The sequence below is a fragment of the Bubalus kerabau genome, chromosome 17 (genome assembly GCF_029407905.1).
Source record: "Bubalus kerabau isolate K-KA32 ecotype Philippines breed swamp buffalo chromosome 17, PCC_UOA_SB_1v2, whole genome shotgun sequence".
In the NCBI taxonomy this organism is placed as follows: Eukaryota; Metazoa; Chordata; class Mammalia; order Artiodactyla; family Bovidae; genus Bubalus; species Bubalus kerabau.
This window is the reverse complement of record NC_073640.1, coordinates 51,612,709-51,639,095: the sequence shown is the minus strand read 5'-3', so window position 1 is coordinate 51,639,095 and position 26,387 is coordinate 51,612,709. Positions and strand designations below refer to the sequence as shown.

General features: G+C 51.4%; 1 protein-coding gene and 1 long non-coding RNA gene across 3 annotated transcripts in view; both read right to left on the bottom strand.

Moving 5' to 3' along the window:
- ACTN4 (actinin alpha 4) overlaps positions 1-25,451 on the bottom strand; it is a 74,335-nt gene extending 48,884 nt beyond the window's left edge. The window contains exon 1 of one of the 2 annotated variants that reach the window (XM_055553540.1): positions 25,190-25,451. In XM_055553540.1, coding sequence (XP_055409515.1) covers positions 25,190-25,351 — 162 coding nt within the window. In that variant the 5' untranslated portion in view covers positions 25,352-25,451. The remainder of the gene's footprint in view (positions 1-25,189) is intronic. The other variant, XM_055553539.1, reaches the window with a different exon arrangement.
- A 304-nt stretch (positions 25,452-25,755) lies between these two features.
- LOC129631111 (uncharacterized) lies at positions 25,756-26,181 on the bottom strand. Its single transcript, XR_008703896.1, has 2 exons — positions 26,124-26,181; positions 25,756-26,031 (listed from the first exon to the last, which is right to left on the bottom strand). It is a non-coding gene; the product is annotated as an uncharacterized LOC129631111 (long non-coding RNA).
- Between the last annotated feature and the right edge of the window lie 206 nt (positions 26,182-26,387).

Here is a 26,387-nt window from a genome sequence, read left to right as displayed (position 1 = left end):
CTAGCTTGGGAAGTGTTTGCACAAAACGGGATGAATTCTGTCCCAACAACGTCTCTCCCACTCTCCAGTGACAGTGATGTCTCCCCTCCTGAAAAGCATCCTCTTTGTGTTTCGTATCTGGCAGGCACTGATGCAGAAGTCAGCCAGGACAGCTGGCTGACCCACTGGGTCTGGGGGACAGCTTATGACCTTCCAGAGCACATGGCTTACACGGGGCCTGCAGAGGGACTTCCTTCCCAGAGGAGCTGAGGGTGAGCAATCTTTTTACCCTTAACACCAAGCTGCTCCACAGGAAGCACTCAAGTAAGTGGGTGAACAGACAGGTGGCAGGTCCATCTGACCTGCCTGATGGACTGGCTAGTAATCCATGCGGCACAGATACAGGTGCTCCGATAAACATACGTTTATACTCTGTAATACTCTAATATATGTTTATCGGAGCACCTGTATCTGTTCCACATGCTAGGAATACACACAGCAAGAGACAAAGGTGAGTCTACTCTCACGGCCCTCGGTGTCATGGGAGGGTGGAAAGATCAAAACACGGGTAGAGCTATCAGGAGAAACGGAGGTGAGAGGCGCGCCCCTAAGGCAGAGACTCAGCCTGGGCGGGAGGGCTCGAGTGTGACTTGCTGAAACGGCGGGGGAGAGCTGCAGATCTCAGGAACCAGGAGGGGCTGTGTGGGAACCCGGTGAGGGAAACAGAGCTCTGCAGGTAGGAAAGAGCGTGGCGCAGAGGTAGCTGGCGTGCCTGAGCACAGCAAAGCGAGCGGGGGGCGGAGACAGACAAGGCTGGGGAGGGAACAACAGACCCCCGGGGCCCCGGGGCTTCCAGACTTGGGATATGGATCAAGATTTCAAGCAGGGCATTTTCTGTCTCCCACGAGGAGATGGGACAGCGGGGGGCGGGGGCGGTTATCGTTGCTCAGGCTTCAGGACGGGCGCTGGGGCCACACGGGTTCCGCTGCTGCACAGGGACAGCGAGGCTGCTTCAGGGGAGCCGGTGGGACCTCAGGGCTTCCTGAGATGAAAAGCCACAACCCGGGCCTTTCCGGGCTCCACTGTGGTAAAGAGCATAAGGGCTGCCTGTTTACCTTTCACATCCGGCCCCGGAGGCCCTGCCCGGGTGGAAAGCTTCCCCGAGGGAAGGACACATGGGGCGCTCTGCAGGACACATGATGCCGCAGGGAGCCTCCCTGAGGCCCGCGGGGCCCCTTTGGCCCACTCGCAGGACACCGAGGTAGTAAGCACGTGGCCCTCCTGCCTTTGCTTTCTCGCCCAGAGTCCGCCCATAAACCATGGGGCTCCACCCTCCACCCTGGGCCTGAGACTATTAAGGATGAGCGAGACACTGCTGCCCCTTTCTAGGGTTCTTACTTCCCAGGCCCCCTTCAATGCTTAACACGTCCATATTCAGCAACTGAACTTGTTCGATCTCTGAGTCCATCTTCAAAGAGCAGGGGTGCGGGGGGGGGGGGTGGGAGCTCAAGAGGAAGAGGATATAAATATATAAGTATAATTATGACTGATTCGCAATGTTGTATGGCAGAAACCAACACAACACTGTAAAGCAATCATCCTCCAATTAAATTAAAGGCCTCATCTCAATAAAAAAAAATTTTAAGTCAGACAATGAATATTAGTGGGAAAAAAACACTAAAAACAAAGAGCAGCTGGCTTCACACTGGAGACCATAAGAAGCGCTATCATCCTAATTCTCTGGCTGCTGTTTCCGAGTTGAAGAAAGGTTCCCGGCACCCCCCCCCACCCCAACCCCCAAACCATCACTCCTGGTGGGACTCCAGACCCCACAGGAAGAGACCTCGCGAAGACTCCGTCCTGACTGCCCACCCCAGGAGACAGAGTCTAAGCAGAAGAGCTGCCATCTCTGTACCTCGGCAAACATGCCCCACCCCGTCGCTTTACTGAATCCTGACCCTGAGGTCAACACATCACTGGCTCCATTCTGTAGATGAGGAAACTGGAGCGACCTTGCCCAGGGTCCAGTGGGCAGTAAGTACAGCACCAGGGTCAGCATCTGAGCCTTACTGTGGCTCCATGGCCTGTGTTTATGAGACGCCATGTCTACAGGGCAGGGGTGCCGGGGAGCACACGTGGGCCCAGCTTTGGCCTCTCCATGCACCGCAGGAGTCCCTGCGTCCTGGCCTTGCTCTCTCCCTGCTGTGAGGCCTCTTGATTGAGTGATGAAGAGCTGGGTCCATCCAGCTGACCTTTTATCACCAAACCCTCTGGTGGCAGCTGCAACCTCTGCCCAGCACCTCATCAGCCAAAGTGCGCCCGACAGCAGGGTGGACTTGAGCCCTCGAGGGCTGGGGGCCTCGCTGTCGGCCAGAAGGAACGCGGCTGGAGGCGTTCACAAAAGATCCTCCTCTCTTAAGAGGTATTTCTGGGCTTATTAAAAAGCAACAAAGTGGAGAAGGCGACACACAAGCCAGGCTGGCTGTACCCTCACCCTGTGCTTTTCAGGCCACGATTAATTCTTTGGCTGGTTTCAGACCTTCGGTTTCAAAGATATCTAGTTTGTGCTTGTCTGGAAAGGAATGTAGCTGGGCACCTCCCACCAGCAACACAGAAAACAACTCCTCCTGCCATCACCTGTTCTCTGAGGCCAGGCCATATATAGGCAGACGGAACCCGGAAGGTTTGGCTGGGGTGCTACATCAACTCCCCAGCTCTGAGCCACCATTCAGACAAGTTTCGCCAGACATGTGGGTCAGACGAATGCTTGGCTCCCACCCAAGACGCCACGGTCAAGGTGAAACGCACAGCTCTGGGCTACTGAAGCTGGGACGTCACCAACCTTGTCCTGCATCCTGCACGACCCACGTCGTAGGCGACTTGATGCCCTTGCCTGCCTCAAGTCCAGGGATCACCAGGAGCCCCTGATTCATATCACCAGGAGCGTAAAGTCACAGAGAGGAGAGAACCAATCCCTCAGCCCTGACAGGGGAGAAATCACCTCGAAGGAGAAGGGTACGGTTTGATTCCTGGTTCTGTCGTATATCGGCTGAATGACCCTGGGCAAATCACATAACCTCTCTGAACCCCAGTCTCCTCATCCATAAGGTGGGATAAAAACAGGCTGCTGCAAAGTTTTGTTTTGGCTGTGAGGCACAGCTGGCAGGATCTTAGTTCCCCGACCAAGGATCAAACCTATGCCCTTGGCAGTGAAAGCACAGAGTCCTAACCACTGGACCGCCAGGCAATTCCCAAGGACTATATTTTAAAGTGCTATGTGCTTTATGAGCTGTCGCACGATTTGTCCCAGCATCAGAAAAGAACACGCTTGCTTCCATGGCGTTCCACTTGACTGGGAGCCCCAGGAGGGCAGGGGTGGTTCTGTTTTATTTTTACGCAGCTATATCACGCAGTGCCCCAAACGGTGACTTGTTTAGTCCCCTATGGACTGTAGCCTGCCAGGTCCCTCGGTCCATGGGATTTCCCAGGCAAGAATACTGGAGTGGGATGCCACTTCCTTCTCCAGGGGATCTTCCTGACCCAGGGATCGAACAGGTGGATTCTTTACCACCAAGCGCCACCTGGGAAGCCTTGGGACCCCATGGACTGTAGCCAAAACAGTGGCTGTGGTGAAGGAAATTTTTGTGCAACCAATGCTTTTTCGTTCATTTAGAAGAAAACCCAAGATCCTCACTGGAGGCATGTTCTGGTGGCTGTCACCTTTCTGTGAGGCTCTCACCTCACACCACCCTCCCCGCTGGGCCCCACTGCCCTGGTCTCCTTCTCTCTCCTCCCACGCTTCTCAGGTCCTCCTGCCCCGGACACTCTTCTCCCAGGGTGGCTCCTGCCCAATGCACGGCACGCTCCTAAAGGGCTCTGCTCTTTTCCTTCAAAACAAGGATCACCATTTGGAACACTGTACGTTTGGCATTTTTATTGTTTTGCTGCTGTTTAATGCCTATCTTCCCCATTGGACAGGAGCTCCACGAGGACAGAAAGGACTATCTCGCTCACCTCTCTTCACCCAGTACCTTGTTTATGGCACAAGCTGGAGAGATGCTCAGTAAAGGCTGCAAGGGTGGACGACGCCACCTCCTTCATCAATCGTGCTGGGATCGATTACTTAAAACTGGCGTTGAGAGCTTCTCTTCCTTATCTGCTTGACCTCCCTTCCCCTCCATAATTCATCTCCTTCTTCCTGCATTCATTCCAAATCCACCAAAAAAGATACACATCAAAGAAACCAAACAGAGCCTCATGTAAAAAACACCCCTGGGTGGCCTGTATGGCTGGCAGTGAAGCCCACTGATGAGAACCCCTACGTACTTGCTCTCTATCCTAAAGCACCTTGGGCTGCCGACCAGTGGAAAGCTGGAAACTTTTTCAGCTCAGGCCCTGAGGTATGGCAAGAGCCCACTGGAATAACATGGCAGACCAGCCGAGGTGATAAGGTCTTCTCCACCCAGTCGTGTTCCTGGGTGGGAAGCCCGTATCCTTGAAGAGAGAGAGAATTTCCATCCACCGGACAGGCAGGGAGCAATGCAAAGCATTACAACCATTTTTCCTCCAGCTATTTCGAGGCACACAAATAACATCTAAGGACTCAAGGCCAGCTTGAGAAAACAATCGAGCCAGGAAGTACTCAGACCGGAGAGGAGGTAACGGAGCCCAAAAAAGTTAAAGTTGAGGGCAATGCCTTTATGGGGAGTTTCCTGGCCTTTCCCAGCCAGACAGATGCAAAGCTTTCCCAAATGCAAACCTTGATAAGGATCTTTTCTTCTGTGGGGCCATTAATCCAATAAACAGGGGACATAATTAGAGCTTAGGGAAAAAACTGCATGAATTTTCCAGGGATAAGTGTCAATTTTTTTTTTTAAGTTAGATTTATTATTGCACACCTATGTCCCATTTTTCTGAAATCCGTCAACTCTCTCATCAGTGACTAGTGCTGTGTTCTGGCTTTTCTGTCTACACAGATCTTAGAATTGATCTCTTTCACAAAACCCAGGCTGCCAAGACCTTCCAGAAGTCAAATTTAGCTGAACAATTCTAAATGAGTATTTCTGTACGACTGCCACTAGGCTGCAAAGTTTGAACTGGCAGTTAATTCTGAAGGTTGGCACTGTTCACCAGGTCATTGTGTGTGAGAATAGCTGCCTTTGTGTGAACGTTGTTTGGAGCCTTCTACAACAAAAACAAATGAAAAACAAAAAACAACTTTCCACTATTTTTGTTCACAGAAATGTGGAGCCAGATCCTAAAAATCCGTATATGGCGAGAGGAATTTTGAGGAGCCGATCCTTTTATCTACAGTAGTGGGGAAAAGAGTCCAGAGAGGGGAAACCAGACAGGGCAAGCCTCTTTTTTAACCACCATTCATTTCAACCACCTTTTATCAGGGCTGTCACCACCAAGGAGCAAAAGAAAATGGATTTTCTCCTTCCCAGTAAGAGGATTAGCAGCGGCAATCCAGTTGAGAGGAAAGAAGGAACTAAAGGAGAGAGAGGAAAACGAGGCCGCGCAGACGTTCGAGGTCAGAGGTCACAAATCCCTAGCTCTGGGGGCCCGTTTCATATGGCCTCCAGGTTTGGGGGGTCATGTTTTAAACTGAATGAATTGCCCTGTAAAACTCCGGATTTCCAAACTTCTGGAAAATGAAGTTCCAGGCCCACAATCAGCGGAAGCTGAGTAGTGGCAGCCCTGGTCCCCACCCAAGCTCCTTCACTGGTTTTTGTCACCTGCCCTTCGATAACCCAGACAGCAGTCTCTCCGCTCCAGAAGAAAACCAGGAGCACTCACATCCCGCCCCCCGCCGCCCCCAATGGCCCAAAAGACAGGGCCACCCACCCAGAGGGACACCCTACATGACCCAACAGAGCCAGTCCCGTCCTGCCCCTCAAAAAGGACAACAGCAAAGCTGCCCTGACTCCGCTCCCAGCCTCCTCCGACCACCCCCCTCAAGTCCCGGCATCTTCTATGCACCACAAACAGCCTGAAACTCCGGGTGGGGTAGAGGGTGTGGAAACCCCACATTTCCTGGGAGATCTAGAACACACGCTTTCCAGGCCCCAAATGATGGGGATGGGAGGCTGAGATGGGTGACACGCAAGAGAAAGGTAAGGTCAGGAAGACTTTAGGAACGCCAGACACACTGGCTCCGAGGGGCCCTGGAGGAACGATCCCCTTCAGCTGCCAACACTTTCCAGTTGGTGCAAAGAGCGAACAGCTATTTCCACAAAAGATCAGGAAAGCACTGAAGTTTTCCATATACGTTGGAGATTTTTTGGCTGGGCTGCACTTATTACCTCTCCCTCCTCCTCTCAACTCCTGCTTCGAGACACCTAACGACCAAGGGAGCCAGCAACCCAAAAGAGGATTTTCACCACAGTGTCCCCAAAGGACAAAATCCAGGGGCTCCGCCCATGCAGTGTCAACCTGCCCTTCGAAAAGCAAGCAGTGCTAACCTCACCAGCTTCCTGAGGCCACAGCGGGCTCAGCTTCCTGGCAGTTACCACAAGAACATGGCTCTAAGCGCACAAGTCAGCTCCGGAATGGAGCTGTAGCTCGAGCCATCCAAAGGCAACCATCTCCCCAGGCACTGGTGTGGTCGGCCACCAGCCCCATCACCAGCTTCTCCCCAGCTGCCTCATACATATCCTCCATCTGGGCAAAAGCAGCAGGCCTGCAGCTTCCAGACCTGGCCCCTATCCACCCACTTTGGACCGGACTAGGCCACTGAAGCTTTTCCCACATAGATGTTCTAGAAACGCCACTACTAGGGGAATGCCTGCCAACTCTGGTTTCCTTGGCCAGCAGGGGCCTCCTTCTTGCCTAGATCTGTTCTGGCCGTTTCTAGCAATGTGTCCCACGTCAGGACAGTTCCAGGAAAAGCAGGATCCCAAGGTGACTCCTCAGCCCTGGGAAACTTACAAAACCACACACCAAGAACCAGACATTCAGGACTCAGCTGGTAGTGGGTTTCTAAGGGAGGCAGCCGGAACACCTGAGCTCCAAGACACGTAGGGTTTGTTGGGAAGATCCTTTCTGAACCCAAGGAGGCAATGTCAGCGGGCCTATAGACTGCAAACTCATTCTACCTATGGTCCACCTTCCCGTCCACAATGGAACTGCTATGAGGCTGGGAATTAGGCTGGTTTTCTTTCCTGCTGTATCTCTAAACCTAACCCTGTGAGTGTCTGGGTAAATGTTAGTTGAGTGAGGAGGAAAAAAAAAAAGAACACTAAGCGATTACAGGATGTGAACCACAGGAAACTTACCGCTATCTTATTCAATCCTCAAACTTCCTTCTAAAGCTGTTAGGATGTTTTTGAAGGAGGGGAGGGTGCGGGGTGGGGGTGGGGGCCACTCTGAACTGTATCCTGATCCTGCATTAGCATTTCAGAGGTTTTAGCCAGAGACTGAACTGGGCAAAGCATGAAAAGGGACACAGCATTACAACCCCGTCTGAGTACATCACCCCCTGGGTTATTTGAAATTCTAAGGAACAGGCACCTCAAAAGACATAACCCTCCTTAGCCCAGGCCTAGATCTCCTGATGACTGCCTTGTGCCATATAAATAGTAAGCCGGCTGGTATATTTTGCATTAACGTCTTCACGCAGGGCTGGTTCGAGTTTATTTTTGTTGCTTTCATTTGAAGACTCTGTTTATGCCTCTCTGTTAGACTTCCGGCCAGCAGAAAAAAATGACAAGATGCAAAGCTTTGTCCTTTTTTCATAGATGCTCCAGACACTTCCTGGAGGTACATGGGAAGGTTAGCGGCTCATAGATGCCCACTTGCTGGCATTGGGTGGTTTTCCGAAATGGTTTTTGTGGCAGAAGCAGATATGGTAATCTAGTCCCGTGGCTCCATTTCCACACTCAGCGATGGAGACTCTTCTCCCGAGAAAAGCAGTAGCAAGCATTTACCTGGTGTCTAACTTCCTGCCTTGTGGGCCACAAATCCCAGAGTGTAACAGCCAATTACCCAAGAAAGCACAGAACGAGGAATGGCTCAGAAAAGGCTGTCTCTGAAAAAGCAACAGCATTCTGAGGAGCAAACATAGTAACAGAGAATTTTCTTAAATTTGGAAAAATAAGAAAGTTGAACCTAGCTAAGAATATTCCAAAGACCTCCCCCCACCTGTGATTTCTCTCCCACCCAGATTTTCAGTTGACTTGCCTCTTCTAGACAACACACACACAAACAGACTTTCTAATCTCACCAGCCCTCCTCCCCAAGGCCAGGCTTGGTGGTGACAGCTTCGAACAATGACATCACCCAGGTCTGCCTCCTTGGCAGGGTCACCAATATTGTTTGCAGTGAATTTCCTGTAAAGGCTCTTTCGGCAGGAAACTAGTCCTGTGCCTTGAGTCCTCCGCCTGTTCTAAGCCATCCTGTCAATTCGAAACAAAGGCTTTTTTGTGTTTTTTTCCTTTAATAAAAAAAAAATAATAATAAAATAGAACCTCCCTGCACTTTTAATGAGCACCTTAATTACAGCAAAAGAATTAGATGTATTTACGGATGACCTCATGCCTGCTGATAATTAGCCATTTGAAAGGCCTGGCACATCCTTAGGCCTGGTTCCTTCTTCATCCCCTCCCTGAAGCCTTCAGGTTAATTACTAAGCTTGACCTTCCCAAACAAGCAGGTCTGGCTCAGCCGGCCCCCCTCCCCGGGGCTCCCCCACGGAGAGGGGTTTGTCCCTCCTTCCACGGAGAAAAGGGAGAATAGAAAGGGTTGGTGTGCCCCGGGATAATGATGTAGGAGGGGTGACAGGTTTCGGGGGAGGGGGACCACTCTAAGCGTCGACAAGTTTTCATTAACGCCAGGGCTAATTTAACTCTGGCACGGTGGAGGGGAAGAAAACTGCTCATCTCAGAGGCAGAAAGGGTTAGGATCTGCAGAGTCCCAGTTGCAAAGGAGGAGAGGTATCTCCAAGCACACGTGTTGTCCCAGCCCCACCCCAGGCGTGCGAGTCCCAACTGGAGGTGCAGCTGATGTTACTTTCCTCTCACTTCAGCGTGTGAGCTGGGTGTCAACCACCCGATTTGGAAAGAGCAAACCAGGTGGCCCTCCCGCAGGGTCCCGCCTGTGGCCGGCAATGGGCAGCTCTTGAAAACGGGCCCCACTCCCGCCTCCCACCAGTGGGTTGTCGCTCCCGTTGTAACATTTTCCAAATTTGCTGCGGGCCTGCGCCCTGTTAGGCGAGAGGCTGGGAGGCGGACATTCTCCTCATTCTTTTTCCTTATTAGGTTGTGGATTTGATTGCTTTTGGGGGGGATAGGGGCTAAGTTGAGGAATGGCATCAGGAAGTGACCTCGGGAAGGGGAGGGGGGTGGCAGGAGGCAGGCGGAAAAGAGGATGGAGCTGGCCGTGAGAAGTGCTTGGGGGAAGGAGGCGGTAGCACTCCTCTAAGCCCTCTAGAACAGGCGTCCCCAACCTCTGGGATCTGATGCCTGATGATCTGAGGTGGAGTTGACGTATTAATAATAATAATAGAAATAGAGTGCGCAATAAATGTAACGTGTTTGAATCATCCCAAAACCATCCTCCCTCCCCGGTCTGTGGAAAAACTGTCTTCCAAGAAACCGGTCCTTGGGGTCCAAAAGGTTGGGGACCGCTGCTCTAGAAGGCCCAGCATTCTGGACCAGCAGCTGAGCAAGGCTCCCGTCTGACTGCACTTCGGGGCGGTTATTTTGGGGCTTATCAGTGGGAGGCCATTCTTCTTTCCACTTGATCACCAGTTGAAAGAAGGTGGCCTGACTGGCTGGAGGCTGTTTCTAACTTGAGTTGATAAGGATTTTTTTTTTTTTTTTGCTTTGTGGGGAAGGGGACAGGGAAAGAAGAGGACCTGATAGACAGCCCCTAGGCTGACCCTAAACTTAGTAACAAGCTGACTTACAAAAAAAAGCCCTGCCAGCCCTGCCTGTGGCTCACGCAGACACAAAACTGTTTAGGGCTGGCAACTCAGAAACACAGAGCGACATCCCGGGTAACGAGGCCCAGATGGACACAGAGGCTGGGGACAGGGCTTCGTCATGTCACTTGCGTCTCGCATTCCAGTTGCCCCTTGACAGTGGATGCTGCTTTGAAGTCCCTGGCTGGGTTCAGGGTTCAGAGCTCCCTAGGGGAGGGCTTTAGGAAAGGGGATACATTACATTTTGGTTTTCCACTGAGCTGCACATTTCAGCAGACCCTTCCAACTCCTTTGAAGAGGAGAGGCCAGCAGCAGACCCCACCTGGATGTAGGATGGTGAGCTGCCGAAAGAATTCTGAGAAGCTACATGAATTAGGACTGACAAGGTGCCAGGCACTGTGCCAAGTGCTTCAGACACACTCTTTCTCTTATTCAATCTTAGAATCATCCTGTGAGGTAGGATGGTGGCCCTTTTCAAAGGAGGACACAGGCTGAAGCCAGCCCACAGCCACGCAACCAGTAGGTGGAGGAGTCGGGTACTGAGCCCAGTTCTATCCCCCTCTGAAGGCTCTGCTCTGACCCTCTTCCCACCCCACACCTCTCACTGCCTCCTGCTTCTGTCGCCAGAAGCGCCCTCGCACAGGAGCAGCAGTGCTCTCGACACCCCCTCCCGGGTTGCAGCTGCTGGAGACAGGAGACAGCCTGGATCCCAGTGACATCTGAGCTGCCTCCTGGCGTCTGGTGGGCGGGCTGGGTGCTATCGGCTCACCCACCCACCAGCTCACCCACTAGCTGAGCGGGCATCTCTTTCCAGAGCCTGGGTTCCTGCAACAAACTTTCTGTTCCTGAATATTCTGCAACATCCCCCCCTCCCCAAAACCTCTCCCCAAGTGTGGGTAGAGCAATGTAGATTCCCCACTACAAATGAATGAGCCCCTATTCTCTCCAGGAAGGAAGTCCACCTCCCTCCCCTCTTCTGCATTTGAAAAGCGGGGAAAGAGACACCTCTTAAGGACTAAGACAGACTCCTCCTGGAAACCATAAGGAAACAGGAACTGGCCATGCTAACAGCCTGCAGCTCTGACAGCAGAAGCAGTGCTTCAGGGCCCAGGCTACAGAGACTGGCTCATGACAGGTGACACTTGCCACCCTCACTGACCCCACCAAATCCTTCCATGGCAAACCTCCTGATCCCGAGCGAGATCGGAGACATGGTGGCCAGGTTCTACTGGAGGATTTCAGCCACGATATGCATGAGCTGCGCTGTCATGGCTCTCAAGCATCATCTGAAGGGAGGAAAAAGCCCAACCTGAAACCACACACATAGTCTAAGAAAGAGGCCTGGGCCAGCTACCCCAACCTTATCTCACAGTAAGGCCAGCGTGCCACTCGAATATGTCAATTTTGGGAAAGCAAATGAAGGGCACTTCAGTATTTGAGTCACACATTTGGCCCAAGAGCATCTGAACGAGGAGAGTTTGTTGGTTTTCCTTTTTTTTTTTTTTAAACACACTTGAGTGTTTCCTGGGATGGGAACTCTTACTTTGCACAAGACAGTTGAAGGCATTTATTTAAAGAAAAGAATAGCACCTGGAAGCTGAGCTGGCAGGCAAGAATAAACTCTCGAGGCAGAACACTTGGAGGCTACCCTCATGCCAGCAATAGTGTGTTTACTGTGGTGTGCCAAGCCAGCCAGCCAGCGGGACTCGACCCCATTCATTTCCGTGATCAGCACAGAACCGCTGTTCCCCACTTTGAGTGTCATCTGGACTAGAAGGCAGTGCCGAGCATCACCTACCCAGAGGTAAGGAACAAGGCCTGAAGAAACCCTGGGACAGAAGAGGTCAGGAGAAGGGGATGTTCCTCTGCTCCTCTTTCCTGAAGCCTGTGCTTATTCAGAAGGGACCGTCAGCAAGCTGAAAGCACATGCCTCAAAAGGAGTAGTCAGAGCTGAAGCCCCCTGGGGAGAAGGGTCTGGCCTGCCCCCTAGATCCCTGAAAGCCACAGGACCTGTGAGTGGATAGGGACTCAGAAGCTGGGGTCCTGCAAGGCAGAGGTTCAAATGCATGGATGGCTGAGACATACTGAACATGGTGCCTTGCCTCGAATGGGAAACTCCCCAAAGAGACGGCTCAGTGAGGGGAGGAACTGGTGGGACTGCTCACAAGAGGCAGCTAAGGAAGGCTGTTCCAACTGCACACGAGGGATGGGATCCCCTAATGCCTGCCCCCAGACGCCTGCCCGCCACCACACTCACCTCCTTTATGAAGGCTTCCATGACTGACCCCACCTGCCCTTATTCACCCTTCTCCTCTCCCAGGACACAGCTAGAGTGCTGTGGGCTTGTCTGTGGGCTGCTTGGTGTCCTCCTGAGGTCTCATGTGGCTCCGCTCTCGCCCCAGCTACCCTGCCAGCTCCTTGAGAGCACAGGCCGGGTCTCCGGTTTCTCTCATACCCCCAAAGGCTCGGCGCAGAGCTCTGCTCTGCACAGGGGCCCAGCGAAGGCTGTTGAGGGCCCTGGCGGTCATGTTTCTACCTGAGCGCCGGACTCCAGGGCCCTTGAAGCCCCAACTCATGTTACACAAGATGCTGGTTGGCTATCGAAAGCAGACCTGCTTCAGTCAGCGGCCCCTAACACTGCTACCCGAGTGAAGGCATTCAAGAGACCTTCCAAGTCTCTACTGCATGGTGGAAAGAGACAGCCTCCTCCCTCAGAAAGCCCTTTCTATCTGTGGGGACAGCTTGGAGCAGGTTTACCTCAACATAAACGCGTAAGAAGCCACCCACCCATCGTGGAAACTTACAGCCGTCTCCCAGTCACGGGGTATGAGTTCAATATAACTGGACCCATTTTCCACTTGCTGTAGACTTTCTTCCCACTCTGAATCAGTTTTATAAGGGGGAAATTTTATTTTTATATTTAAGGGGATAAGGATAAAAACACACACCTTTATCTCCCCTCCTATACGGCTACTTAAAAGATTTAACAGGTTCACATGGATGTGCTGCCAGGAAAACGGAAACCTCGCCGTCTTCTTTCCAGCAGAAGCAGCAGGGCTGGCCGGGCCATCGCAGGCCACCTTCATATTCACTTGCTCCTTTAAATTCTGTCAGAAGGGATGGTTTTTGCTGCTGGATTGCAGCTAGGGCAGGGCAGAGAGAACTCCAGCCCAAGCTCACCTGATGGATACCGCATGATCCCTGAACTTAGCTTCCTGCCTGGCGCCGTGTGTATGGAGTCAGGAGTGTCCATGGCTAGCCCCGAATGCTGTCAGCGTTCCTCCCTTGCTGAGTCAAAGCCACACAACTAGTCTGACAAGATACACCTTCTGACAGGGGAGCCACGGGCCAAATGCAAACTACGGGGTTCCTGGACCGGCCTCCAACGGGGGACAGAAAGCTGGACGCCTGAGAATGAATCAGCCTGCAAGTCCGCCCCTCTGAACTAGAGGCGTCCTAGCTACAGCCCCACCTGACCAGAGGAGCCGACGGTGAAATACTGAGTAAACGAAAGAGGTTTACAGCGAAACGGGGGTGCCTAGAAGAGCCAGTTTAAAAAAAAAAAAAAAAATTGGGCTTCCTGGCTTCCCACTTCAAAGAGGGAGACACAACATTTTTACCAAAGATACCTCGTGAATCCAGCGGCCTCTTGATGAGCCAGAAGGGAGCTGGAATTTGATGGTGGGGAAAGAAGTTAAGCTCTCTGAGAAAGACACGACCAAGCCATATGAGAACACAGTGCCATAAAACTCCAGATTCAAAAGTTACCAACGCTTTAATCAAACACAGGTGTCTACTGGAGCAGTGATCATGGAGATAATTGAAGCCTTTGTTTGGTTTAATGTTCTGTGGTCTGGGGTTCCCACTTTAGAAGTCAGGTCTGGTTTGGCCTGTCTAGGGGGCCTGAGGGGAAACCGTGGGCAGGGCCAGAAGTCTGGAAGCGTGAGGCTCCTGCCCTACTGGGGTCTAAGGAGGACTGCACTGGCAGACCCTGGGCCCCATCACCACTTCCAACAAAGCTCCGAGACAGCTGGCTCTGCCCACCTTCTCTATCGTACATGCCCTGCTCTGACCATCCTGAATTTTCTGTTGCTCAGGGCCGCCATGCTTCCCTTCCCTCTGCTTGGAACAGCCGTCCCCCAGTGCTCTCCTGGCTCCCTTTTTCTCATCTCCCGTGACTGTTGCTGTTCAGCTGCTAAGTCGTGTCCGATTCTTTTGTGACCCCACGGACTGTAGCCCGCCAGGCTCCTCTGTCCATGGGAATTTCCAGGCAAGACCACTGGAGTGGGTTGCGATTTCCTTCTCCAGGGGATCTTCCCAACCCAGGGACTGAACCCATGTCTTCTGCGTCTCTTGCACTGGCTGGTAGATTCTTTACCACTGAGCCACCTTTCTCATCCCTTCAGCTCAGCTGCTCAGTCGTGTCCAACTCCTTGCGACCCCATCTCATCCCTTAGGGAACAGCTAAACTGTCAAGTCTTCAGAGATCTTCCTCTCGATCCGAAGTACCAGCATTGCCCTTCTCCCCTGACCGACCTCTCCCCAGGCTATTCCCAATCACCAGACTGTAGTGTAGTGTAGACATGGCTTGAAAGCCAGACCCCCTGGGTTCAAATCCTAGCTCTGTCACTTGGGCAAGTGGCTTCAACTTCAAAGGATTCGTTTCCACACTTGTCCTGTAGAGGTGACAATACCTATCTCACAGGATTACATGAGTCAATCCACATAAAGCTCTTAGAATAGTGCCAAGCTGAGTCCTAACTAGCTGCTATTATTATTATTAAATTCATAGGGCATAATCCCATCTGAAATTACCTTGTTTTATTCACGTGCTTGCTGTCTCCCCACCAGCCTGTGAGAGGATCAGGAACATAAAGAAATGAGTTGGGAGATGGTTTTTGTTTGGTCATCTGATTTCTTTGGTGGCCAGGGGCCAATCCCAAAGTGGGGAACCAAGCTCCCCGAAGACCCTCAACTGCCCACACTGTGACGTAACTGAACCCACGAGGCCTGAACTGCAACTCACAAGTCTCATGTTTAAACAATGCTTGGAATGTTCGATAGGAATATAGACTTATTTTTAGGCAAGAAAGTTGTCTCCTAGGCTGACCCGGTGGCCCTGGAGCAGGCCGTATTTGGCAAGGCCGGCTCTGTGGCTGTTTATAAAGAGGCCCAGAACTTTCTCAAGTCTAAGGTAGCTGTGAAGAGAACTCAATGCACTGTGAGTCGCGAGTCTTGTATTTTTATGGTCAAAGCTGGTTCCCTTTGAATCTCTGGGGTGTTTCCGTACGGCGGGTAGGAGCCCAGTGCCACTCCCTGACCTTCCACGGCTCTGGGCCATGATCCATCAATCAACTGTTCTTGAAATGGTTCACTGCTCCAGCGGACTGAATTCTCTTCCATGGGTTGTCCCTGAGTCACTGAGTCAGTGAAAGTTACAAAAGGAAAGGGAAAACTTGCTTCCCAAAATGGTTAAGAAGCTTCCCCCGGGCCCAACTGGTCTAGGTATTTCCTCTCACTCCACCAGTACACTCGGTGCTGGGTGACTACAGGCCTAACATCTTGGAAAAACACATCTTGATACAGACCTTTCTAGACCTTTCTGTTTTACAGAAAGTCATATCCTACCAGACTTGGCCGTGTAGCTCCAGTGATCCTTCCTCCTCCTCCCGCCCCCAACCCCACACAGGAAAAACTGCCTGACGATCCCGGTGATGTTTACCGGCTGGATACCTTCCAGGGCTGGTTAGCAGACAGCCTGTAAGAGGGTTGATTCATCAGACTGCCCTTGAACTAGCCTGGCAAGCTGGCTGCTTCCAGACATTTTGAATTTTGAAATGGAGTTTATACTTCATAGGCCAGAACTGGAAGATCATACCAGCCTGTAAAATTTCTTTTAAAATCTGACTCTTCCCCACATAATCCATGCCAGCAACAGCCCAAGAGGCATTTAATATTTCCATCAGACACAAAGGTTTAATGTAAAGATACCCATTTCCTTAAAGAAAAGAGAGCGGGGGAAAGAGGTGGGAGTAACGGGGGAGAAAAAGGTTTATTTACTGGCAGAGTTGGAGGAGGAAGGATGTGGCTTGTTTAAAAAAAAAAAAAAATGTTATCATGGGATGAACTGTGCTTGGGATTTGCTGGAAACTTTAGAGTTCTTTTTAAATTTGTCAGTGTTTGCGAAAGCAGGCAAAAGATGCAGGCACATTTTGCCCTGCTGTTAAGAAGTCACATAGCTGAGATTCCAACTCTAAATGCCTAGAGAAAAAGCACTCGCCTCAGCCACAAAGCCAACAGCGGCTTTCACGTGTACTCTCCTCTCTCTCTTACAAATACACACACTCCTCATCGATAAAACAGACTGGGCTGACCCGTGCCCCAGAGAACAGAGGTCCCCCGACCCAGCACGGCCACCACATATGTGGACACTTTCCTGGAGGCCGGCTGGCAGCACCACGTTTCTACCCAAGAGCCCACATTCGTCCACCGGCGCTGGCTCCAGTACACAGGCACATCTCTCAAGTACTAAGCAGTTTGGTTTCCACGATGTTATCAACTAAAGACCTTTCACACACACCTTGACCGAGACGATCAAAGCACACCGACGTGTTGATGGTTGCACACGGGCATATTGAGGGTGCCCACCATACCGAGGGCGCATACCGCAGCCGGTGACGCTGACTGAAGCGCCAGCTTCCAGCACTGCCCGCGGTGCTTGGTAAAGGGAGGCCTGTTTTTTCAATAACACCAGCTGGAGACCCACAGACTCTTGGTGTGACACCCCCTCAGGCAACCTCCCAGAATGGCTCTGGTTGCTCACTTTCAGGCTTCCTCCTGTGGTGTTTCCCCTAACTTCGAACTAGCCTTCTCTGCCACCAAAATGAAATGTGTATGGGAAAAAAAAAAAAAAGAAGAAATGCATTTATTTGACTTCCTGCCATGCCCCCATCCTGGATGGCTGTTAATTAAGACATTCTTGGAGCTGGAATCAGAGACTTTACTGGTCAGGAGGTAAGATATGGAAACTCTTCATCTTGGGCTCTTTGGAGGTTAAAAGACCAAATGCGTTCCCATCACACATGGGGAACAAGAAGGAATGCGTATGGCCTGCCTTCCGCGCTGCCTCCCATCCACCTAGACTGCGGCTTCCACCCACTCTCACCAGCCCTCAGGGAGGGGGGAAAAGATGAAAAGAAAAACCCACTAGAAAGCCAGTAACATACATCACTCAGCCCCACACCTTTTGCGGAGGGGGGAAACTTTAAAAAGCATAAAACAAACCACAATGTCTTCTTTATTCCTGCCCAAAGCTGAAGACACAAATGCTATTGTATTGCTGGTGTTCCAGCATCCCATTCAATCGTTTCAACACCATCGACGATATTTCCCGAGATGACTTCACTTGTGTTCTGTGGAGCAGAATCTGCCACTTACAGTAACTTCTACCCATGTCCAGAGTTCCACTCGGAGACAGAGAATCTGTTCTGTTCTCTTAGTTGGAAGCAGAACATTGAAATCAGCCTTTCTTAATGCGGCAGGAGGGCACTGCTTCCCTTTCCGAATTGAGGATGCAAATACCCAGATGGGGCAGCAGGGTGGTTCACACTTAGAAGAGCAGCCAAACTTCAAGTGTGTTTGTGTAAGGAAGCTGGAGCCTTAAAAAGAGAAAGCAGGGCTTCCCTGGTGACTCCGTGGTAAAGAATCTGCCTGCCAATGCAGGAGACACGGGTTCGATCCCTGGTCCAGGAAGATCCAACTTGACACGGAGTAACTACGCCTATGGGTGTGCCCCAACTATTGAGCTTGTGCTCTAGAGCCCGGGAGCGGCAACTACTGAAGCCCGTGCTCCCCAACAAGAGAAGCCACTGCGATGAGAAGCCTGCATGCCGCAACTAGAGAGCGGCCCTTGCTTCCGCAACTAGAGCAAAGTCCACGCGGCAACAAGGGCCTGGTGCAGCCAAAAATAAATGAATAAATAAAATTTAAAAAAGAAAAAGCAATATGAAGAACAAGGGATAAACCCACAATTCTTTTATTTAGAATGTGCCCCCACTTAAAAAAAAAAACCAAAAAACAAGAAACCATAATATTTGAATGCAGAGAAAAACCCACTGCCACTCAGTGCTGAGAGACGTGTTCATGGGTAGTGCGGTGGGAGGCCGGGCAGGCAGGACAGGCGGCATGTTCCTGGCTGAGTCACTCTGCCCTGCCACTCTCGGAATGTTGCCAGGGTCAAGTGAGATAACGTTTTTTCCACACATGGCAAGCACACCATGGGAGATTTTAAGAGTTATCCACGCTCTCCACTGAAACTTGAATGACTTCGAGAAGGTTTCTCCCTTTGATTCTCTTGTCTACCTTCTGAACACATCAAAGAGAAAGCCTCTGCTTGGTTCTCTGGGTCTCTAACACCTCCCGGACACCTGCCAATCTTCTTCTGACAAAGGAGCAGGCCTCAGGCCTAGACCCTGCAGCTGGCTAGAACTTCACAGCATTGTTGTCTTTCCAGCCTGTTTATTTGTGCAGTTTCCTTCTATTTATGGCCAGGGAAGCTGGGGTTTCCACTGGCAACACTCACATAAATTTCCCCTTTAAAACTTAAGTTTAAAAAGGCAAAATTGACTTAGAAGAATATTATTAAGTATATAAAAGCAAACGCGGGCCATGGAAAAAATCCCAAATGACTGAAGTTTAGCAAGTACGGAGCCAAGCATGATGCAGGGATGAGGAGGGCCGCTCTGGCTGGAGAACCACTGTGCCTTCTTGGAAACACAGGATGGTCCTCACTCCTGGGGAAGCTGGGGCTAATCCCATCCCAGGAAGGCAGGAGCCAGTACAGAAACAGGTGGCAAACAGCAAATCCCAAGTTAAAGCTCAATTCACTTGCTTTTCGAGACTACTTCAGTAAATTACATCTAAGGAAAAAAAGGCCAGTGGCCTCTTCTGGAAACTGCTGCTCAGACTAAAGAGATGGCAACCAAGTTACACCAACCGGCTTTCAAAGACTTTAACGCGGACATTCCAAGCTACTGCATCTGTTGTTTACGAGGGAAAGGGGAGGGGGAAGGACATGAATGAACAACACAACCGAAAAAGGCACAACACCAAGACAAACGTCCCTGGGGTTTTTATAAGCCCAGAGAGACTGCTACTTGGACAAAACTTCTGATACGAGGACATGTTTGCCAGGTAAATGTATGCAGAGTTTTCCCTTTTCTGGAGGAGGCGGATCCTTCTCCTCCCAACCGGTGGGTTAATTTTTCCTCCCAATAAGATCACTCTTTAAACAGAGGCTGGACTTTTTAAATGATTTCTGTTTTTGCTTGACTCACTGAACCTTATACTTCCTGATACCTGGGTTACTAACTAAAATGTAACTCACAAACCTTTCTGAAGAAAAGCAAGTGTTACTTGTGCCACTTGCAGACACTTTATAACAAATTCTGGCGTCTAGACGGGCAACACTGTAAAACTAAGTTTCCTTATAATTGCGCTGGAGGTTTTGATGTTTGGAAGTTGAACTTCATCCTGAAGGAGACTGATTTGGAGTTCTCAAACTACCGGGGACATAAAGGTCTTTCAAACCTCCCTGGATGACAGGATCTGTATCAATTCAAGTGGAAGCTTCCGCCACCTTTTAGTAGGTCAGTGTTTCAGTTACCGCTGCCATTGAATTACCAACTTGCTCTCACTCACCTCCTATTTCCATGAAAAAAGAAGGGGGTGGGGGGCAGGGAGGAAGACTTAAAGTAACATGAGTGCTTTTGTTATTCTGTACAATAAATACATAAAATAAAAGCCACGGAAGGGAAGTGACCAGACAGATGAAAACAGGGACATCACTAAGTTAAGGAAATAAGGATAAAGCTGGGAAAACCATTGATCTAGAACATTCCGAATGCCAGAGGAGATAAACATGCTGATTAATTCAGCCATTCAGAAAATTTGAATGAGCAAGTGACACTCCAGCAAACAGCTGTTCCTTAATTATCTTTGCCCTTTCCCTCTCCTTCTCCCCCACAAAATAAAAGGGAATCCTTTAAAAAAAAAAAAAAAAAAAGAACAACCCTAAGTCTGGTCAAAGGCTTGTACAATTGCCGGCACATTATAAATCAATATGTCGAAAGCCAGAAGTGTTCATCTCAACCGTCTCAGAAATTCCCTGAGTCTTCCCAAATCGGTGCCTTTCTGGCTTCATTCTCTCTGCTGTCATCTGCTAGGCCCGCGCTGCCAGCTAACTGTACTACTCACTGACTTAACTCTGTAAAAGGGGGCTGTCTGGCCCAACTCAGCCGTGACTGGAGTGTATGTTTAAACAGTAGAACTCCCCACACCAGAACTTGAGCCTGGAATCCAGCCTTGTCCCTGATCCTCTGACATCCGATTCAGAGGACATTTTGTGGGGCTGTCGTTGTTGAGGCTGTCGTGTGCGCTCAGTTGTGTCTGACTCTGCGACCCCATGGACTACAGCCAGCCGGACTCCCCTGTCCATGGAATTTTCTAGGCAAGAGAACTTGAGTGGGTTGCCATTTCCTACTCCAGAGGATCTTCCGGACCCAGCAATCAAACCCACGTCCCTGGCATCTCCTGCACTGGCAGGCGGATTCTTTACCAACGGTGCCACCGAGGAAGCCCTTTGGGGGTGCAAACCTACATTTTCACTGACCTCCTGGACTGCATCTCAGGAGTTAGACAGCACCAGCCGCACCTGGATGTTAAAACCCCATCCTCATTTCCAGGGTTCTTTTCCTCCAATACTTCTCACCAAACTTTTCCCATGAGGCAGCCTGCTCGAGGCCAGGCCGTCAGCTGCCATTAAATGGAACTATTTAGCACCAGTTCCAACGGCATGGTGAGTCAGCTCCCCACTGCCAAAGGAGCCTCCTGGCTGGACTCAGGGAGGGTGCTTCAAAAGGCAGAAGGCAATCCTGCCCATGCCCCAGAGCGCAGAGATTGAAACGAATTAGATGAAGCAGTAGGCGCCACTCCATGGCACCAACTGGATTGCAGCCCTCGGCTGAATGGCTGCGAGTGGCTACAAGGGGCACTGCGCTGCGGCCAACCTCCCTCACCTCACCTCTGAGGCAGGCATCAGGAAAGCCCTGTTTCTTGCTCTTTTCTTTAATTTTCACTGGAGTACGGCTGCTTTACGACGTTGTGTTAGTTTCTACTGCACAGAAAAATGAATCATTTTGTAAAGCGACTCTCTTTTGGACTTCCTTCCCATTCAGGCCACCACAGTGCATGAAGCAGTTCCCTGTGCTGTGCAGTAAGTTCCCATTAGTCATCTATTTTCTACATCGCACCAACAGTGTATGTGTCAAGCCCAATCCCCCAACTCCTCCCACCCCTTCCCCCCTTGGTATCCATACATTAGTTCCCTTCGTCTGCGTCTCTATTTCTGAGAAAAGCCCTGTTCTTAAAACCTGGGGCAGCGGGGAGTGACCGAGGACAGAAGCTAGCAGCTGAGTACCTTTCCCTACCCCTCTCCCAGGAAGGCAAACAATACCTGCCCCCCTTCTCACATAGGGGTGTGTGTGTGTGTGTGTGTGTGTGTGTGTGTGTGTTAGTCGTTCAGTCGTGTCCGACTCGTTGCGACCCCATGGACTGTAGCCTGCCAAGTTCCTCTGTCCATGGAATTTTCCAGGCAAGAATACTGGAGTGGGTTGCTATTTCCTTCTCCACCTCACATAGGTACAGTCTTTAATTCTAGATGACAACTGAGTCTGGGTGCTTTTTTTTTTTTTTTTTTTTTGGTTTTGGTTTTCAGTAAGTAACTTATTCCATTTTTAAAAACTGCTAAGGATCTGCTAGTCTCAGCCAGTTTCTAAGAGGCAAGCAATTAAGAGTAATGGAACAAAATAACAGATGGCTACTTTGAGGTCTCTATCATCAGCCTAAAAGGAAAAAAAAGAAAGAAAAACAACCCTACTTGGAGAAAAACAAGACACCATCAGAACGTTCAAATAATTAACTCAAATCCAATAGAGCCCAAGCCAAAGGTCAGGGTCTAAACACTGAGGCCTTGTGAGCAGTCAGGGATGTTTCCACGACCACGCCAACTTAGCAAAGGAGGCAGTTCCTCTCGCTGTGATGAGAACTTCGGGAGTGGCTACCAAGTGCCCTCACCTGTCCAGCAGAGCAAGGGTGGCAAGGCTACTCAAGCCTCTTTCAGAAACTGGGAGAGGGAGCTCTGGCCCAGAGCTATAATTGCTCAAGAATTTGCTCAAAGACCAGAACAGTCCTTCCCCCCACACCCCTGGAGAAAACATGTAGAGCCTTCCCAGATCAGAACTGTTGCATAACCTACTTATCAGGTAATGCCTTGGTTACAAGGGTCCCCAGAAGGGCTTCAGGTAGATGTGAGAACCATTGGGAACCACAGGCACCCTCTGCCTTGGGCCAAGCCTTGCTTAATTCCTAGAAGAATTCAATTGCCACGCGCTTTAAGGGGACTACAGCTGTCCTGGACACAGCCTTTTAGAGCGGGAGAGTACGCACAGCACACTCACAGGACCGCCACCCTCTCTGTGGTCCGTGGCTCAGCCCTAGAGGGGCAAGAAGGGCAATCCGTCACTTGCCAAAGTGGCAATGCTTGATGGGAAAACCCAGTCTGGGGGGGGATGGGGATGGGGGTCCTCTTAAGGAAGAAAACAGCACAGACTCGTTTATATATTCCTTTCCATTACTCCTCCCATTTCAGAGAAGATGCCCGCCCCAAAACAGGTAGGCGCACAGCAGTGACATGATATTCCCCCCAAAGTACAGTTGCGTGTAAATATTTGCTACAGTTGTATAAAGTCGGACACGCTAGGATCTGGCCCATCTTGAGAATCTAAAACAGCTGGTCTGAGAGGGGCTGTGAGCCACCCTTTCCTTCCACCGTGCCTGGTCCCTGAGGACGGGATGGGGGGATGACACAACCGCAGCCAGGCCTGGGGATGCCGATGAGTCCTGGTTCCTGCTCCGGCCTGAAGGGTGCCCTGGCCTCACCCAGCGGGCAAGGGAGACTATAACCACGGAGGAGCACACACCCTGACTCCCAGAAGGGAGTGGAAGCAAGCAGAGGGAGTCACTGTGGGAGGGGTAGGAGTCAGCAAGGGACAGGGAGGGAAGGTCCCTACTCCCCACCACCTGAGTCAAGAGACTCCACAGCTCATTCTCCCCCAGCACCGGGAGCTGGAGAAGGAGCCCAGGTTTTCTCAAAGAAACGACCCCATGGACCCCGCCTTGTTCCCTTCCCAACTTCCCAGGTCTCTGAGCAACTCTTAACCTTTTTCAACCCGGCATTGCCTCTGGCAGTAAATTATTGTTGAGACTGGAGGCTAGGTCTCTCCCCTCAAAAAGAATTTTTATGTCAGATTATCTCAACCTGCCCACCCGGAGGTAGGTGGGGCAACAGATAAGGACATCACCACAGAGCTGCCACCCCCCCACCCCCAACTACGGATGAGGAAATTCAAGCAGAGGTTGGTAATTTACCCCACGGTTAAGCCAGGCCCCACCCCAGGCTGCCTGGCACAGCTGTTCCTTTCACCCTTTCCCCGCCAGCCTGGGCTGCCTGCACGGAACCCCCAAAAGCAACAGCTCACACCCTCAAGAGGCTTCCAGCCACACTCAAACCCCTTGCTACTCTCCCAACACCATACACATCCACCCTTGTAGAATCACAGAAGGGACTCCCTCGACCCCTCCTCATTCCACAGATGACAGAACCACACTGAGATCAAGGGTCTTGCCCAAGGCCATGGAACTGGTAATGAATCCGGGAAGAAAATCCAGGTGTGAAGAACCTACCACATGCCTCTAATAGTAAGTACCTCCCACCCTCTTCACACACTTTGAAATAGCCCCCTCCCAAGACACACACCCACCTCAACATCTTCCTTTCTTTAGCTCTTCCTGCGCACGCTAAACCCTCTCTTCTAGCAGCTTGGAGCTCCCTGCTCTCTACCACCTTGGATTATGTGCACACACATACACCTATACACATACACAGATACACACAGACACACACCCCACCCTCTCTGCACCTCCCACTCCTTTTGATCTCCCTTTCCCCACTGTGAGCCCCCCAAATTGCCTCCACACCCCAACGTGCCACCTGAACACAGACCCTGCTTTAGAACGAGCTCCTCATCACCACCCCCAAAAGACAATTCTTCTGGACACTCTCAGCCCCTCCTCCCCAAACAACTTGTTCTCCCTTCACAACACATAAACACACTCTCCAGTCCTGGGACGGCACCTCCAGAAGCCCTCACCCCCAAATTTCTCTCTCGGTCTATCCATCACACACTCCCTTTCTAATGAGACTTTCATTACTCCGCACACCTCCCTCCCACCATCCGCCATTCCGACCGTTCTCTCCCGCCCTTCTCACCTTGTTCAGGCTACCTTTGCCTCCGGCAACGCCAACCCTTTGCTGAGCTTTGTCTACGTTCCATCAATTCTTCAGAACCCCTCCTCAGAATACTCCAAATTCTCTTTATCCCCCTTCGGCCTCTCATCAAGGAGGCCTTGGCCTCACCAATACCTCTTCTATCTCCCAATCTTCTCCTCTTCCCTGTAGGATAGGGCACCCCTGATAATATCTCGCCCCTTCAAAACCTCTTATTCACAGCTCCCTGACTTCTCCCACCAGTGCCAGAGTCCAGACCTCCTTAGCAGCCTCCCCATCCTCACCCACCAAGCCCTGGGTCCCTTCACACCCACTTCCAGAATCCTCATCCCCTTTAGAATGAAAGGGGCTTCATCCCTGGGGGTCCCATAATTCCAACCCTCTTCAGAGGATTCTGTAATCCAAATAACGCCCTCCATACTCCAGCTCCTCCTCGGACTCCCCTGATGCCAATTCTATCCTGACCCACACATTCCAGACTCCCCCTTTTCCCTCTGACCATCTCCAGTCCATCCTGACCCTTCCATCCCGCCTCAGACCTAATTCCGTTCTTGAGTCTCCTCCAATCATCTCGCCGATTTCCCCTCATTCCCAGGCCAGACGCTCCAATTCCTGCCTCGGGCTCCTTGATTCCTAGTCTTAGATTTCCATATCCCCTACTCAGCCGCCAATTATTTTTTCAGACTCCCAATTCCCCGCTCAAGTTCTGCAACTCCTTTCCAGGACTCCAAACCCCTTCCCAGACCCGCCGATTCCTTCTCAGGACGCCCAGTTCTCACCATAGGCCCTCCGATCCCGTCTCAGGGTCTCCGAGCCCCTTCCCGGCCTCCAGCCTCCCTCGGAAGCCCCCCTCCTCCAGCCCGTCCGGCCCAAGGGCCGCGCACCTTGCGCTGCTGCTTCTCCCAGGCCGGGTCCAACAGCAGGTCCCGGTCCCAGTCGTCCTCCTGGGCCATGTAGTCTCCCATGGTACCCCCGCCGCCAGCGCCATTGCTCCCGCTGCTGGGGCCGTACTGGTACGACTGGTTCGCCGCGTGGTAGTCCACCATTCCGCCGCCTCTCCCGAGCCCGTCCGCTCCAGCCTCTGCTCCCGCCCCTCTGCCCGAGCCGCTGCCGCCGCCGCCGCCGCTTCAGCTGCTTCAAGCCCGCCCTCCGCCGGCGCCTGCGCACTGTCCGCCGCGCCTGCGCACCGCGCCGCCGCCGCCGCCGCCCTCCCGCGCGCGCGCCTCCTAACCCAAAAGACCCTGAGACTCCGCCTCGGGGCGTTCGGAGCCTGCGCAGAGCGCGCTTCCCCGCCGCCCTTCAGCTCGTGGACGAGCCGCGCCCCCTGTTCCCGCGTGAACGCGCCCGGCCTCTGCGTGTGGGCGGGGCCAGATCGCGGATGATTCGTAAGGCGGGTCTCGCAGTCCAAGAAAACCCGCTCAGGCGTGGCATGTATCCCATTCAGCAAGAAAAATTCAACAAATATTTATTAAGCGCCTGCTGTGTGCGTTGCCACTTAAACGAAATAGATAAAACTCCCTGCCCTCTCGGAAGCTTCTAGTGAAGGGAGACAACAAACAAAAAATTTTCAGTACATAATATATATGTTAATATATTCCAAGGGGATTAGTGTTACGGAGAAAAATCAAGCTGAAATGTAAATGGAGTAGTCAGGATAGGCTTTGCGGAGAAGGAGGACATTTGAACAATCACCGGCGGGATTCACGAAATGGACCTGGGAGTTAGACTGGAATAGATACTGGCTGACTCGAAAGTTATCAATAGAAGGTTTTGTGGACTTATCTATCTTCATTCAATAGACACTTATTGAGCACCTACTGTGTGCCAGGCACTGTTCTCAGGTGCTGACGGTATGGTTCTGAGCATAAGGGTGATCAGTTCTCAAGTGGCTAATGCGGGGGGTGGGGCGCAGCAATAAATAAACAAATAAATACAGATAAATGATATTGTCACATTAAGAGGTGTCTCGAGTGTAAATATCCAAAGCTGAGCCCCTGATCTTCCTCTCAAACCTGGTCACCCAATGATCATCCCTGTCCCAGAGAATGGCGCCTCCATCCTCCCAGCTTGCAGGCAACAGAA